This window comes from Pleuronectes platessa, chromosome 10 (assembly GCF_947347685.1).
Source record: "Pleuronectes platessa chromosome 10, fPlePla1.1, whole genome shotgun sequence".
Taxonomy (NCBI): domain Eukaryota; kingdom Metazoa; phylum Chordata; class Actinopteri; order Pleuronectiformes; family Pleuronectidae; genus Pleuronectes; species Pleuronectes platessa.
Genome location: NC_070635.1, coordinates 13605651 through 13622043, shown reverse-complemented (window position 1 = coordinate 13622043; position 16393 = coordinate 13605651). Strand labels below are relative to the sequence as shown.

The 16393-nt window shown below is 44.7% G+C and overlaps 1 protein-coding gene across 6 annotated transcripts in view; it reads left to right on the top strand.

Moving 5' to 3' along the window:
* The window catches only part of kif13a (kinesin family member 13A), a 35870-nt gene that overhangs the window by 10058 nt on the left and 9419 nt on the right, over positions 1-16393 (top strand). For 3 of the 6 annotated variants that reach the window (XM_053432818.1, XM_053432816.1, XM_053432814.1), the window contains exons 3-26: positions 2038-2053; positions 3941-4001; positions 5389-5481; positions 6044-6224; positions 7601-7688; positions 8214-8348; positions 8469-8581; positions 8689-8800; positions 9215-9427; positions 9524-9634; positions 9726-9860; positions 10706-10836; positions 11135-11221; positions 11299-11474; positions 12558-12777; positions 13266-13428; positions 13534-13677; positions 13766-13915; positions 14132-14296; positions 14434-14607; positions 14693-14844; positions 14922-15054; positions 15233-15379; positions 15796-15828. In XM_053432818.1, the coding sequence (XP_053288793.1) occupies positions 2038-2053; positions 3941-4001; positions 5389-5481; positions 6044-6224; positions 7601-7688; positions 8214-8348; positions 8469-8581; positions 8689-8800; positions 9215-9427; positions 9524-9634; positions 9726-9860; positions 10706-10836; positions 11135-11221; positions 11299-11474; positions 12558-12777; positions 13266-13428; positions 13534-13677; positions 13766-13915; positions 14132-14296; positions 14434-14607; positions 14693-14844; positions 14922-15054; positions 15233-15379; positions 15796-15828 (3133 nt within the window). The remainder of the gene's footprint in view (positions 1-2037; positions 2054-3940; positions 4002-5388; positions 5482-6043; positions 6225-7600; positions 7689-8213; positions 8349-8468; positions 8582-8688; positions 8801-9214; positions 9428-9523; positions 9635-9725; positions 9861-10705; positions 10837-11134; positions 11222-11298; positions 11475-12557; positions 12778-13265; positions 13429-13533; positions 13678-13765; positions 13916-14131; positions 14297-14433; positions 14608-14692; positions 14845-14921; positions 15055-15232; positions 15380-15795; positions 15829-16393) is intronic. The other 3 variants (XM_053432815.1, XM_053432817.1, XM_053432819.1) reach the window with 3 other exon arrangements.

Below are 16393 nucleotides of genomic sequence, written 5' to 3'. Positions count from 1 at the left end.
ATTTTAGAATACCATTTTTTTGGTGAATAAGAAATGTTTAACTCTAGGAGAAATATTACAACATTTATACAACCAAATTTAATTCATGGGATCCTTGACATGCATGGCTTCTACAAGCAAGATTCAAAATTGCTAAGAGAGCCACAGATTTCTGAAGAGATTAAAGAGATTATGTCCAGAGCAGGGTGGGAGAACTGGAGCCTAATGCACTTAAATGTATTGAGGAGGAGGTCTTAACATTGTGATGGGAGGAGGAGGAGGAGGAGGTGGAGGAGGACGAGAAGAGTCTGTCACACTGAATCCAACTCTTAAATCCAGTCTAGTTTTCAGAAAGAAAGACTTTGTGAGGAAGCAATATTTGTATGAAATCCTAAATATAGTTCCCCCCATTGTCCTGCTGAGCATTCCTAGCATACCAGATATGGCTGCATATACTGTACATACAGTCGATGACACAGTGAGCAAGAGCCACGAAACCACTGCAGTGACTCTGTGAAGGCTGAGTTTCTGCTGCAGATGCTGAATTCTGCTTCAGACTCCGGACGGGGGAGGATCTCATACCTGCATGTGTTTTGTCTCTGCAGTGAATGTGAGAGTGTCTGGTTCGGTGTTTCCGGATTTGTGACTGATGTCTTTTTGCTCTCCCTAGGGATACATCTGTTTTCTCTTTTTATCTGTTTTTCTTTCTTCACGAAGTTGTAACTGCTGTCAGTGTATTTGTTATCACAGCACTCCCACACGCTCCCTTCATCTTTGACATCTCCCCTTTGGAGGCACACTGACGCCTGAGCAGTTTCTTCTTTATTACCTTTTGAGTTAACATGCATGGAGACCTTCTTATTTCAGTGCCCCCTGCTGTCTGAAGCTGATTCATATCTCGTGCTATAGCCCCTCGTGTCCGTCCCCTGTCTGCCCTGCAGTAGGGAGGGACAGATGAGAGGACGGGACCCTGCTGTCTTTGTCTGCTCTGATTAGGAACCAGTCTCAGTCGTTATCAGTGGCCCAGATTCAGATTCAGGGTATGAACCCAAACGAGGCCCTCTCCCTTTTTACTCCTCTGCCCATTCACTCTCTTTCTGTCCCTCATCATAATGAGCCTCAGTTAATGGCTCCCAGATGGGAAGATCACAGCTCTTCAGTGGAAAGCAGTCCATCATTCCTGTTGATTTCTTTCCCTGAAAAAACATAACAGCAGCACACAGATTTAAAATCATCAGCTGTTGGTGACTCAGCACAATTTGTGTGACACACTGTGGTGCAGTGTTTCAGTTTTCCTAAAGCAGCTCAGCCGGCATTAGTTACTGTGTGAAGGTGATGCCCACCTCTGTGTCTGTGCCAGGAGATGTCTACAGGGGGGACATGCTGACCGTTGAAGGGCAGAACTCTGGCTCATGTAGAATCACTGAGGTGGTAAATGTCCCAAATGTCCTTGCCATATATTTTGTATTGGGTCTAAAATGTATGCTATAGTTTTTCAGCTTTGGGGAATTCCCTTTCCAATTAAGAGAATAAAACTACATTATTTAGGGGCATATATACACTAACCTTTTGTCCTTAGTTCCGGCAGCTGGTAATGCTGAGTGCAGCTTCCCCACCCTGGCCTCCCTGCTAAATCCACAGGCATAGGAGCTATTTACTCAACAGAGTCAGTGGGACATTGAATCCTAAATCTCTTCCCTTCCTCACGCTTCACTGGCCCAATTATGAACCCAATCACAGCAGCACCTTCCACCAGGACATGCCACTGTCTGCAAGTGAATAAACGAGTGAATAGACGAGGGAAGGAGTGAGTGAGCATGTCAAGTTATAAGAAGAGTCTTGATTTCATATGATTAAATATATTCTTATTTCAATGCAGATATTTTAGTGTATAAACTTTCTTCGTGCCATGACAGACAATGGTAATTTCCCTAGTTTGACAGTTGCAGCTACATTTTACTGTGTGTGAACTGCATCAATGCTAACCATGGTGTCTTTTCTTTCTCTGTCTTTTCTCTGGGTTTCTCCTGTTTATGATGGATTACCCCTCTCATCCAGCAGGAAACAATCTAAGGTATGTAAGCTTCACAGACACCAAACAAAAAAATCCTGTGTCAGGGGAATGCAGCACGGGCAGCACTATTCCCCCGAGGGGCTGAGAGGCGTCCCGCACAGGTCCCTCTGCTGTTGTGGCGTCGTCTCTAGGGACGTGATTGACGGTGTTTTAGAGGTTCGGCTGGTCAGCAGGAGCCGGATAGATGTCCGTGTGAATGTGTCAGTCCTCTAAGATCTCGTGAACACCCACAAAGGTTCTACAATGAGAGAGGGATGAGCGCAGACACTGGGGCAGTGTGTGTGTGCATTCAAAGCTGCATTGTTGGAGTGCACCCCCACCGCCCCCCTTGACAACACGCTGGTGACTAGCTCAGAGATGTTTCAAACACCAGGGACGGGCTTTGTGCTTCGTACACTCGGTGGCTGATGGGGCCAGAGAGTGATAGCATGGCCCACTGGCGTGCGTGGTCTCTGGGGCCCGTGAACCTGAGTTACCCTGTAATACCCCTCAGCTAGACGGGCATGTGGCTGTCTGCTAAGTTATAGTGGCACTCGAATTAGTCTCCCCCGCATTCTCAAAGGTAATGAGAGGCTGCAGTTCAATCACGTTCGACCAGCTTTCCCCAAGAACTGACAAAAAGGGCTTTGTGCTTTTCAGATTCATCATTATTTGCACTGCTGATTAAAAGTAATTGTCCAATCAAGAACAATTTGTTGCGCAGTCACACCCTCAGACTGGACAGAGGCAGACCAGAGGAGAGTGAAGCCCCAGTTACCAAACCAGCTCTAATTGAGAATGATGGCACTTTTGTTCTTTTGAATGGCATCCACTCACTTGTCTAAAGTCACTAGAGGAGGTCCGGCTTTCAAAGCATTCAGGGATCTCAGTGCTTCCCATGCTGACTGTGCAACCACTGATTTCCTGGCCAATAGCCCTTATTATGATAGAAGGGAGTTTAATTATTTTGGGGTATTTGTGCTGGGAGATGCACTGGTAAAGCAGAGTACGGACAGTGGCAGTAGTAATGCTGTTGGTGTGCCTGCACTGGATGACAGCGCAGATTGTTTCTAAATTAGGGCTGTAACAATACTCGAACCAAAACCTTAAAAATTGCGGCCAGCGAAACGTCTCCCTGCCCAACCTAGCAGCAGGTGCAGAATTGTGTGTATGTGCCAATAAGTCAATGTGGACCTTAGGAAGATACATATCCCTAAGATCTGCCTCAGAAAGTTTTGTTTTGTTCTGGATTAAATATTTTTAAATGAGCATGAGAAACCCCTGAATGAAGATTCCCTGGGGGGTTAAAGTGAATACATTAACATGAGCTGTTCTGTCTGTAAGGAGTCGGGGTCCTTGGTAAATGAGGCTACTGGTCGTTCCCACAGAGCATCCTCTCAGTGTGTTATCCGTCCAGAGCTGATGCAGGTGCCCGGGGGGACACAAAGACTCTCTGCTGCTGAAGTCTGTGTTGTGAGACCCAGTGCCGAGGGCTCAGAGCCAGCCTGCCTGCACCACCGGGGACAGCTACGGCCCTGTTTCCTTGGAGACGAGGGTCACCGGGTGCTGGAATTTCTTCTGGGGAGCGCTGACCCTGATTTATGAATTAATTTAACTCCAGCCACTATGACAAAACACGGCGGCAGCTAACAGTGGGTTTGTGCAGACAAACGCGGCGCGGCCTTAACGAGCGTTACCTCATAGACCAGTACTAAGATAGACTTCATCTTTTCACTCGAGACAAGCTCGGTCCTGCTGATTTACTGGAGGTTGGCAGCACAATAAGCCTGTTTCTTTTTTTACCTCATAGAGAGAAGTGGGACCACTGCTAACAATGTGTTGTATTGTACATGCTTGGGCATGTGTGAAAAGTGTGTGTTTACACTCCCTGTGCTGTCTCCTCTGCAGGTGTTTGCCTTTGACCACTGTTTCTGGTCCATCGACGAATCCAACGCACCCAAATATGCTGGTGAGTCTTACATTCTGGAACTGATCCTTCACTCATCACCAAAGAACTGAAAGACCTGCTGAGCTGTGTGCCGAAATAAAGCAAGGAAACTTTATGAGAAGTTGCTTTTGCATCATGCAAATCAAAACACAGTGTGGGCATATGCTGCAATTCGACCTTGGAGTGAATACATTCAAATATATAAACAAGGTTTTAGTCTTCTTTCTTTTTAAACAATTAAATGATCATGCAGTTTAGTGCCATATAATCTAAGAAATAAGACATTTGCATTTGTAAACCGTACAACAAACAGTTATATAAATAATGCAGGTTGATTTGCATTTCACATTGTGATTGCGTATGTAATAATGTACATATGTTATTTTCTTCAGCCTCCATCCATTTGTCTCATGTGTGCTTCACAGAAAAAGGTTACAGCTACTGTTTTTCATCATCTATAGAAAAGAGTTGATCACTGTCAGTCCGAGGCACATTTACATAATCATTGTTGATATCTTCCTTGTCATTATGTTCTCATTATGTGGCGGCAGAGTACTGCTCACATCTGCTTTGTGCTGAAGCGATGAAGCAAACATGCTCACTGAAGGGCTGCCTCGAGGGCCCGGACCGAGGCTTTATTTAGCTCATTAAACAGCTGTCCCATTCAGGAGGAGCACGACAGTGAGCGACATAAGAGATTTCTCAACACAGCTCGGTGTTTTCCACGGGACTCAACAGGAACCAGTCCGCTTTCATGAATCTTAAGCTGCTTTCAGACATGCACTGAGCTCTGGATAGTCTCCTGAAATGATCAGGAGGGGCTGAGAGTGAGAACGCAAATGTCTGAGTCAGTTGCTCCGGACATTCTCTGACGTGTTTACTGGGAGGCTGCCAGAAACCCTTTGGATAACGTCAGAGTGAGCCCATGAGAGAAAAGAGCAGGATAATGTCTGGATAATTCACCTTGTGCAAGTGCAGGTGCTGAGGTTGTGAATACAAATATCTCAGGATGAAAAAGAGGTGGCGAGCACATAGAAGATGTCAACTGAATTCAATAATAATTTCTGTGATAAGGGATGACGCACGATTCAGGTGTCAATGTGTTGTAAACAAAAACATGACTTCTGCAGTGAAATATTCTGTAGATGTTATGTCCTGCTTCCTGCCTGCTCTATCCAGACACCACCTTTCACTTGAATACACTCAATGTGTCTGACCCGGACAATCACTCAACTGTCTTAAAGTTAATATCTGAAAACGGCTTTAGTTTCTTGTTTGATGCAGGACTTTGCTCTGCGCTGATTATTAAGGAAGACAACCAGATAGGAGCAGATAATTGTGCTTATATAACTGAATGGTTCATATGTTTACCTTAATCTCCATGGTGACTGATTATTTTGTCCAAAAGGTCAAGAGGTGGTGTTCAAGTGCCTTGGAGAGGGAATACTTGAAAATGCATTCCAGGGATATAATGCCTGTATATTTGCCTATGGACAAACAGGTAACTGACAATCCACATGCAACCTACTCTAAGTCTCACATTTTGTAAAAGTGTTTTGCTAAATCCATTAGACAGTGCAGTTTTTTTTAATGATTTATAGACGATAAATTGCCTCTATAATACTCAAAAGGTAAATCTAAGTATATTTGCAGGCCGAGTTTTCTGCAGATGTGTCTGTAAGAGGTTTAAAGAAACAGGCAGATTTGTATTTCTGATCTGGAGAATCACTTAACTCATATCCTTCCTCACCCTGGAACAAATTAGCTCCTTTATGCTGCTTCCGGTCTTACAGGGAAACATTGAGGAGACGCACGCATTTCATAGTTTGATGAGAACGGAACAAACATTGTAGCTGCCTAGTGTGAGAAAACTGTTTTGTACATGGTACAAGTAACATTTAATTACGATGGGAACAACAGTGGCACATGATATTATAGGTATTTCTAAGCGTTCTAGTCTCTCCACTAGCAGCGTGGCTCTAGGGATGGAAAAGACTCCAATTAAGTTAAGCCTTTTCTCTGTTGGGGATACAATCCTGTGTGACTCTGCTATGTCCCTCCAGGTTCAGGCAAGTCCTTTTCCATGATGGGGAATGGGGAGCAGCCGGGTTTAATCCCTCGACTCTGCTGCTCACTGTTCGAGAGGGTCCACAGGGAGGGCAATGAGGCTCATAGTTTTAAGGTGGAGGTTTCTTACATGGAGATCTACAACGAGAAGGTCCGTGACCTGCTGGATCCCAAAGGGTGAGTCTCATTTGTGATCTTGTACCTTCTCCTCAGAATAAGCACATGTGACTAGTATCATCCCGCTGAATTTACTGAGTCAATACTGCTTTGGTAACACTTTTCCCCCCTGTGGTGACAGAAGCACAAACAAGTTACACAAACTGCTGCATCATTCCCTGATAACCTCGTTCACTCCGACCCCCACATGAGCAGGGTCCTCTCCGTCCGCTCCCACCCTGCGCTGCTTTGCATCTCTCTTTATAGCTCTGTTGTGTCTAGTAGCCCGACTGGAGGATGGCGACAGAATGACCTGAGTAGGAAGCTCAACCCATTCATTTCCTGCAGAGCAGCGGCCAGTGTGCGCTTTCTGACACTGCTCTGTTCTTTGCCTCCGTGGTCTGATGTGGGTTGGCAGACAGACTGCAGGGGAGGACGAGCTGTGAAAGAGCGTGTTCCAGGGACATCTGTTAGTGGAGCTGGGAGCAGGAGAGCATTCAGACAGGGACTATAGTGCAGCGCCCTGTGCAGATGTCAGAAGATTCAGCCAGAACTATTTTGTTGGCAACGTCCTCTCACTTTTATGACAGTCCTCTCACTCTGTGATTTTCAGGATTGAATTTGAGCTGTCGTAAAGACAAGAATGCAGATTCCAGTATAGAGTCTCCCATGATGAGTTGGCAGCTGGTCTTTGTTTGCCACAGTGGCTGGTAGATTACGAGAGTGGAAGTAGGGAACCTGTTTTCTGCCGACCTTGGTCGTTCTGTTGCCATGGAGAGTGATTCAGTGACTCTCTGATCTATAGGATTTCTCCTCAACAACTGGCAGACAGCCAGGTGAACTGAGCTTCAGTTTACCGACCTGCCCCATCCAGGGAGACTTACACAGCAGTGGATGTGCTCTGCAGTGTCAACAGTCTTTTATTTGGATGTATTGAACAGTTCACAGATCAGTTAGAAACAAAAGTGACATATAAGAGATACTTATGTTGCTGTATGTAAGTCTTTCTGTAAATTTGCTCACATAACAATAGGAGGCTGTTTCTAATTTCCCTGCATTGAAATTGAACTCATGTTTCTACAAGAGGGAAAACAAGTCATATGAGCCTCTTGAAACCCTGAAGCATTCATTTAGTTTTTCATTCATTTTAATCAAGCTCCCATGGTCAGAGGATATGTTTTCAGCTTCTCAAAAAAAGAGAACTCGTTGTTAAGCTGCCAAGAAGTGTTTCAGTGGAAAAGACTTCAGAGCGAGAGAGTCATGTAAATCAGAAACACAGATTTGTTTGCATTCTTTCTTTTTGCACAAATGTCCATAATTGGAAATAGTAAATATTCCATCTTTATTTTCTTCTATTTCTTTTACTAATTGTGTTTCTTTCTCTGTTTTTTTTAAAGGAACAGACAATCACTGAAAGTTCGAGAACACAAGGTCCTGGGTCCGTATGTGGACGGTCTGTCTCAGCTGGCTGTGAGCAACTTCGAGGTGTGTCTTTCACCCTTCTGTCATCGCACTGAGAACAGAGGTTGAATCTGAATCCACCCTCTATCACTGACCGCCGTTCCTCACTCGCACATAGACATGATTTACGGCAGCCAGTAGAAATGCCTTTATATCACATCCCTCGATGTGAAGTCACTGATCTAAAGCCAGAATAACCATTTAGTTTGAAATCCTCCCAAATGCAGCAACTGTAATGACACATAATTCTGATGCGGGATGTCGTAATGGGTTTCATGTTGTTCATATGCCAATCCTTGGCAGGGCCTTCCTTAATCAAGTTGAAACACTCCACCCTGTTCCTTTGTGCTCTGCTCGGCCTGATATTAGTCCACTGGATTTCCCATAGTCTGGGCTCAGTGCCTGCTGTGACCCAGCTAAATCACATGACGCCTCGCTGTATGGGAAGACCGCCTGACTTTCTAATGATATATTTGCCTGAATCCATTGGGGAAACAAACATAGTTGCCAATAGTGATGCTTTTCTATTTCCTTTCCATATCTTTTCAGGACATCGAGGTGTTGATGTCAGAGGGGAACAAATCGCGCACGGTTGCAGCAACAAACATGAACGAGGAGAGCAGTCGTTCACACGGTGTCTTCAGCATCATCGTCACACAAACACTTTATGATCTAAAGTCCGGGGTCAGTCTCTTCTCGTCTTTCATTTTACAATAAATTTGGCTGCACTTGTGATTATCCCATAAACACTGTATTTGTGTTGTTATGGTTCTGACTGATTGTGCACGATGTGATCGTAAACAGAACTCAGGGGAGAAAGTGAGCAAGATGAGTCTGGTCGACCTGGCAGGAAGTGAGCGAGTCTCTAAAACTGGAGCTGCTGGAGAGAGACTTAAAGAGGGCAGCAATATAAACAAGTAGGAATTATTTTTAATATGAAAGCCATACAAATGTATAAAGTGTATAAATGTATTACAGATTTACACTGATAGGACTTAAATTGATTATTCCCGTGTCATTTTAGATCTCTCACCACATTAGGCTGTGTGATCTCTGCTCTGGCTGATCAGTCTGCAGGAAAGGGGAAGGCCAAGTTTGTGCCTTACAGAGACTCAGTCCTCACCTGGCTGCTGAAGGTTTGACAAACATTTATCACTGGCCTTTTCTTTTGGTCATTATAATGATATGTAATTGTACCAGGTCTGCTGAAATGTGACTCAAAGTTCACCAAAATAATGAATCCTTTGTTGCACATTTGCTGTCTTTGCACCATAGACGTAGACTAAAGCTGGTTTCAGAAATGCTCTGAAGTCTGGACATTTCCCTGAAAAGTTCTGGGGAGGCTATAGATGACATTGAAAAGCTTTTGAGGATTAGACGCTGGTGTCGATAGTTTAAAATATTTTCTGTCTTCCTGCGTGCTCTACCGAGGTGCCACTCCTCGCTTCATTACTTAACCCAGACCTTTTCAGGATTTTGTAAATTCCAGGACATTTTAAAGCAGCTCTAAAGAAAACATTTTTATTTGCAATATGACCTCTGGTCCTCAGGACAACCTCGGCGGCAACAGCAAGACAGCCATGATAGCCACAGTGAGTCCTGCAGCTGACAACTACGAGGAGACTCTGTCCACACTGCGCTACGCTGACAGGGCCAAGAGGATCGTCAACCACGCCGTGGTGAACGAAGACCCCAACGCTCGCATCATCAGAGAGCTCAGGGAGGAAGTGGAGAAGCTCAAGGTTCAGCTCTCTCAGGCCGAGGTGAGAAGAGGCCACAGGCTCACAAATAATGAATTAATCACTTGATGCCTTGACAGACTGACACTGTTTTTTTTGTTTTTTTATTGTTCACATCAGTCCATGAAGGCTCCTGAACTGAAGGAGAAACTGCAGGAGTCTGAGAAGCTCATCCAGGACATGACTGTCACCTGGGAGCAAAAACTAAGAAAGACAGAGGAGATCGCCACTGTGCGTACAAGAGCTATAAAAAGACTACAACATCTCAAATTGAATTCAACGTGTTTATACACAGTGTGACTGTTATTATCTGTGTTTACAGGAGCGTCAGAAGCAGCTGGAGAGCATGGGCATCTCTTTGGAAACATCTGGGATTAAAGTTGGCGAAGACAAGTGTTTCCTTGTCAATCTAAATGCTGATCCCGCCCTTAATGAGCTACTGGTCTATTACCTGAAGGTAATAAAAGTGTGATATTGCATAACAAGTGTAGTGCATGCTGTTCGAGTTATAGCTCTGCCTCTTAAGCTTTACCTTCAGCACATCAGGAATTACACAGCAAATAAAACATAAACAGTCAACATTTGCGACGTACATTTCCCAGATGAGGTTAATATTTGATGCCTCTATTTGAATCCTGAACCTGTTCCACTGCTTCCCTCACATTTCAACTTAAGAAGCTCTAAAAATAGATAATTGCCCTGTCCACACACTGAACATCGCAATCTGAAGACTGCAAAGCCAGCTGTTCTCCACCTCACTGCTGTGACATATCATCAACTGAAGCACTGAACTATTAGCACACATGTTGCAGGGATCTATGTGACAGTGTGAGAGCAGATAAGAGTCCAGTCAGAGCAGGTCTGGACTTTGCAAAGCGCTGCACTGGAACAAACAATCAATGAGTCGGACCTGTAAGAGCAGAGGCATGTGAAAAAGCGGCCTGTGTGTGGTGCGCAGAACAACAGGCCTTTGTCTGGGCTCTGCAGACCGGCCTGGCATATCAGTGTGGAATGACTATGGTAATGTGAAATGGGTTAGTTCGCCGCAGGGTAGGACATCCTCTAGAAGCTGGGATGTTTGTTCAACAACGCCCTCTCTGCACTGAGAGAGAGAGAGACAAGTGTTTTCACTCAGGCCTGGTTTTGCTTTTGCATTGCTCTCGATTTCTCCCAAAGTTTGATTTTTTTCAGTTTGGCTCAATAAGTAACAGTTATAAAGACCAAAAAGTTGGAATGAGGCATTGGCTGTAATTACTTTCAGATCTATCATTATAGTTTCCTTAATTCTCCATCTGTGTGTAGGAGCACACACGTGTGGGCGCAGACACGTCTCAGGACATCCAGCTCTTTGGGATCGGCATCCAGCCGGAGCACTGCACCCTGGAAGTCTGCACAGACAGTGATGTCACCCTGACGCCCATCGGGAATGCCAGGTGAGCTAATACACAACCATCTCCAACACTCTCTCAATCTGTCTATCTCAGTCTGTGTCTCAGTCTGCTGTCTCTCTCCTTCATGGACGACTGGACCTCAGTGTTTCACATGACCTCACTGTACAGGAATCTCTGATCTGGGCTCCTCGCTTTGATGTCAGAGCCACATCTCCCTCCCACCACAAAGTCACTGTTCTGTCTCAATTTGCCCTCTCTGTTTGAAGCTTGACATTATAACGGCATCCAACATCTTCATTAATAAAACGTCTTCATTCATTTCTCTGTCTTCTTTTTTCAGGACCTGTGTGAACGGAACAATGATCGATTCCTTGGTGCACCTGTGGCACGGAGACCGGATCTTATGGGGCAACAACCACTTCTTCAGGTATGACATCTTTCATTCAAATGTGTTTCACAGTCATGATTAGAAAGTCACTGATTGGACATCATGTCCTGTCGCAGGATCAATCTGCCTAATCGAAAGCGGCGGGACCGTTTGAAGGAGCTGGAGCGAGCTTCTCCCAGAGAGAGCTTCATCGAGGCGGACCTGGAGACAGCCAGCGAGGCGTCTTCTGAGCAGGACTACAGCTATGAGTTTGCACAGATGGAGGTCACAATGAAGACTCTTGGGAACAATGGTACGATAAGAATAATGTGGCTCCTGCAATCTACATCATCCTTTAGGCTTTAAGGCTTCAGCTGTCGACAGGGTTCAGGACCTCCAGCTCATCCCAGCTACTATCACAAAAAATCATAATATCTTTTAGGGATAGCATTACTGTCAAGCTATCCTCTGTTTATCCAACTGGATTTACAAAAGCCCAAATCCAATTCTACTCTTTGCTGTTATTTTGTCAGTGGATTATTTCCATTTTTATTTTTTTTGGTCAGATTTCAGCCTTCACAGGCAGCGATGGTGATTTCCTGAGAAACCTTCAAGAACTAATAATTATTTTTAATATCACTTTTTTTTTATATTTATTTTTTATTAATCAAATAATGTCTTCAAATATCAATAAAATGACAGAAATAGCACAAAATGATATGATATCTCTCAGAGTTCAACTAGCTCACCTTGTGTGAGCAGCCGTCCAAACCCTAAACATTATATTCAGTGTATTAATATTATACAATATAGATATGATATGATATAAAATAGATAAAAGCAGTAAATCTTCATATTTGAGAAGGTGGAGGAGAAAAGTTGAAATTAAAGAGTAGTTGATAAAGAAATGTGTTTATTAATCCATGTCTCTCTCCAACTACAACTGTCTTAAGAGTACTATAACTATGATATTTATTTTACTGTACTTTCATTAACCAAAAAGATAGCAACAATGTTCAAACCCAGAGAAATCTATAATTTGATTTAACGTAACTTAAAGTTTAATTTTCCTCGCCTTTTAATTGCTTCATATCCACTTTACTTGTGCCTTTGTCCGTCTCTGACAAAGTGACAAAGGAAAAACACAGCTAGCCAGTTAGTCAGCTCCATTGTTTGAATTGATCAATCTTAATGGGTCACGTTATTCATTGCTCTTTGCTGTGTAACATGAATAAAACTGAAATCCATGAACAATAGTTCCACCTGAATCACCTCAGATAGCTCTTCAGCAGCAATATTGATGAAACCCCCCAAATATTAACTTTATCTGTATTGTAGTGAAATTTAAATACAGGCTTGAATACCCAGGCTTCATTTGTCCTTTTCCTGTGAGCAGACCCCATGCAGAACGTGGTCCAGGTGCTGGAGAAGCAGTACCTGGAGGAGAAGCGGACGGCTCTGGAGGAGCAGAGGATGATGTACGAGCGAGAGCTGGAGTCGCTGAGGCAACAGCTGTCTCCTGAGAAAGCACCACAGCACCACCGCAGCAGCAGTGACCGCCTTGCGTTCCCGACCCACACGCCCCACAGCAAGCTGCGGCTGTGGACGGAGGAGCGGTGAGTGGAGCACGCAGACACACATGCAGTGATACACAAACTGGACAGTGCAGGGAGGCAACTGCAGGGAGGCCTCATGAACCGTTCTTGTTTATATAACCTGTTATCGTTTGTGAATATTCTGCTTTAACCAGAATTGGATGTAATATTTTCAATATTTGCCTTTTTAAAGAGTGAGATCAGTTGGTGAGCTGATGATTTACAGTGGATCTTGTTGCAATTTGTTAAAAAAACATCTGTCGCTATTATGCAGCATTTTTGCTTACTTTTTTGTTCACTTTACTGAGGGATTTTCCCATTCCTTTTCTGAGCAGTATCTGAGATGCAGGGATCAGTGTTTATACCTCAAAACACATTTTTCAAGTCGTAGTTTAGTCAGTCATTAAATGTAAAATGTCTGTTTATGTCAATCTAGAACGACCGTACATAAAAGATAATGACAGGTTTTCATGTTCATGAATCAACGTGTGTGCGTGTGCGTTTGACAGCGATGAGCTTTTTCGTCGGAGTCTCTCTCGGCTCAGGGAGCAGGTGATGAGAGCCAACACTTTGGTGCGAGAAGCCAACTTTCTGGCAGAGGAGATGAACAAACTGACGGACTATCAGGTCACCCTTCAGATTCCTGCGGCCAACCTCAGCGCCAACCGCAAGGTCAGACCCCTGAGCTGCAAAGAATGTGGCATCACATTGGTGCTGATACATATACACTTCTGTGTATATGTACTAAAATATCTGTCACCGTTTGTTTTTATGCAGCAGGGAGTGATAGTGAGCGAGCCGGCCATCCAGGTGCGGAGGAAAGGGAAGGGGACTCAGGTTTGGACCATTGAGAAGCTGGAGAACAAACTGGTTGACATGAGAGACCACTACAGTGACTGGAGGGAAGGCACAGAGGAGATGGTGAGAAACAGGAACCAGAGAGAGGAAAAGATAAGTAGGATAGAAAAAAAAGGATTATTTATTCTGCGCCTTTGTTTTTTTTTCTCAGTATAACAAAGCAAACAGTAAGCACTGTGATCCATTCTATGAGGCACAAGAGAACCACAACCTGATAGGAGTGGCCAACATTTTTCTCGAGTGCCTTTTCCATGATGTTAAACTGCAATACGCTGTTCCCATCATCAGCCAACAGGGGGAGGTAAGGGTGCACCAACATAAACAGATGAATGCAAATTATTGACATTTATAAAAATAAATGAGACGCCACTTGAAAGTCATTATAAAAAGATTAACACAGATTTAGAAGTTATCAGAAAGTTTTCATATGTACATTTTACTTTTAAAAACGATATAATATATCTTTGCATATCTAAAACATTTAGTGATAACACCCTCATTCTGCTTGTGTGTACAGGTTGCAGGCCGGTTGCACATTGAGCTGATGCGAGTCAGTGGTGCCATACCAGAGCGTCTGTGTGGGGGAGATGACTCATCAGAAAACTCCAGTGAGAGTAGCTGCTACGAGGTCATGGACACCAACGGGGAGATCGTCCACATGGCCAAGAGGCTCACCTGCAGGGTAAAAGGCACTTCCCAGTGGATTCTAACCAAACTACGCAGTTGTATCACCTCTGTTTTTGGAGGACATTTGTTTCTAAGATGCACCAACATGCAGAAACCCTCAGTAACTTCATTCTGTCTCTTATCCTGCTGCAGGTGCGGATCAGGGAGGCCACAGGTCTGCCGCTCAACCTGTCCAACTTTGTTTTCTGTCAGTACACCTTCTGGGAGCATGGCGAGCCCACTGTGGCTCCTCCCATGGTTAGCCCAGACCGACCCTCCCCTCGAAGCCCAGAAGCCCAGTTTACTGTCCAGTTTGATAACTGCAAGGTAAGAAAACGGAGCTGCTGGTTGTTTCAGATTGAGGTTGTCAAAGCAAATCGGCTTCACTGTATAAAATCTTGTCTTTGTGCAGGACTATGTTGTGTATGTGACGGACGAGTTTCTAGAATTTATATCTGATGGAGCTCTGGCGATAGAGGTGTGGGGTCACCGCTGTGCTGGGAATGGACGCTCACTCTGGGAATTGGATGCACTAGAGGCCCAGACCCAAACGCTCAGAGACAGGTACATGTTTCACTCAGACTTCAGACCGACGCGGTGACATTTCAGACCTTATTAATCCCGACCTTTGATTGTCCAAGGTGGAGCGAGGTGTCTCGCAAGGTTGAGCTGTTGGTCTCCATCCAGGAGCTGAACGAGCAGGGAGAGTATTCATCTGTGGAGCTGCAGTCTGGAAAAGACGGCAGCACCGGAGGAGTCTTCCAACTACGACAGGTCAGAGAAACACTGGTGCAGAAGTTTCCCTTTCGGTCTGACTGGCCAAAGATCAAACACACATTTAAGAGGATAATAACTAATTGTGTAAAATATGAACAGACATAAAATAGTTTTAGAGTGCAGTATTGGAAAGCAGCGCTCTGAGGTTTTAAATGAGGGGGTTTCGTCCAAACAGGGTCACTCCAGGAGGCTGCAGGTTTGCGTGAAACCAGTCCAAAACTCAGGCACTCTGCCTCTGCTGGTGGAGGCTCTGCTGTCCGTCTCTATTGGCTGTGTGTCGGCTCGCTCCACCAAGCTGCAGAGACCTCTTGACAGCTACCAGGTCTGTGGAACATCTATTTACATATTCTCACTGATGCTAAGTAGACAAAAATTGGATTATATGTGTAATTAACTAATTCTGCATTAAATCAGAACAATGTTTTGGGAACACTGTGCTCGTTTCATGCCAGTGATATCCAATATTATGCCAAATTACGTTAAGCCTATCTCTGGGTTCAGGCCATGACTGGTTCATCTGGAAAGCTGGCAGTATGTTTAAAGGAGAAAACTCATTAGTGCCCAGTTAGCTCTGTTAACATAAACTGATACACGGGAAGCGACTGTTGGATTAATTATAAATAGTCGCAGAATCATTTCCGTCAGATTTTCATACAATCGAAAAGTAAGTTACCTGAGCGATTCCTCTGAGGACTTTGTTGCTCCCCACATGTGACTGAGTGTGTTCTCTCCTGCCAGAGAGAGGCGGAAGACGATATGGATAGTTATCAGGTACCATCTCAGCCCCCTCCCTGTTGCTGCTCCCCCCATAGTTCACTCTGCAGCATGACGGAAACCAGCTGATCATGTGTTCACAGAGGACTGTGCCCCTCAACTAAAAGAGCGCTTTATTAAACAGCAGCTGCACATGTGGATGACTTATGATCAATCACTCCGACCATTCTTTGGCAGCCCTCTGTGCAAAATGCAGTCCCACCCATGGCTGAGCTCCCAGCCGGGGTCCGCCTGCCAACCATCCCGCTCCCGCTCGCCTTCCCGCTCAGGTTGCGCACACTAATGCCCCCATATGCTTGTCACTACTGACGAGTGGGAATAACAGGCCTCGCTTAATCACATGGGAAATGCATGGCTGCATGATTTACAGCACTCTGCATGGTGGATGCGTGTTGATGTCTGAAGTGTGATGGGCCTTGAGGTGTGTCGGTTACTTTGGACAGTACAGAGGGGGGTCTGCTCTCTGCTGTGTATCCAGGTAGGACATTGGTTGGCTGTGGCTGCATGTGAGGGCACGCATGTAGGTCTGTATGTGTGAATGCATGTACGTGAGTGTAAAAGG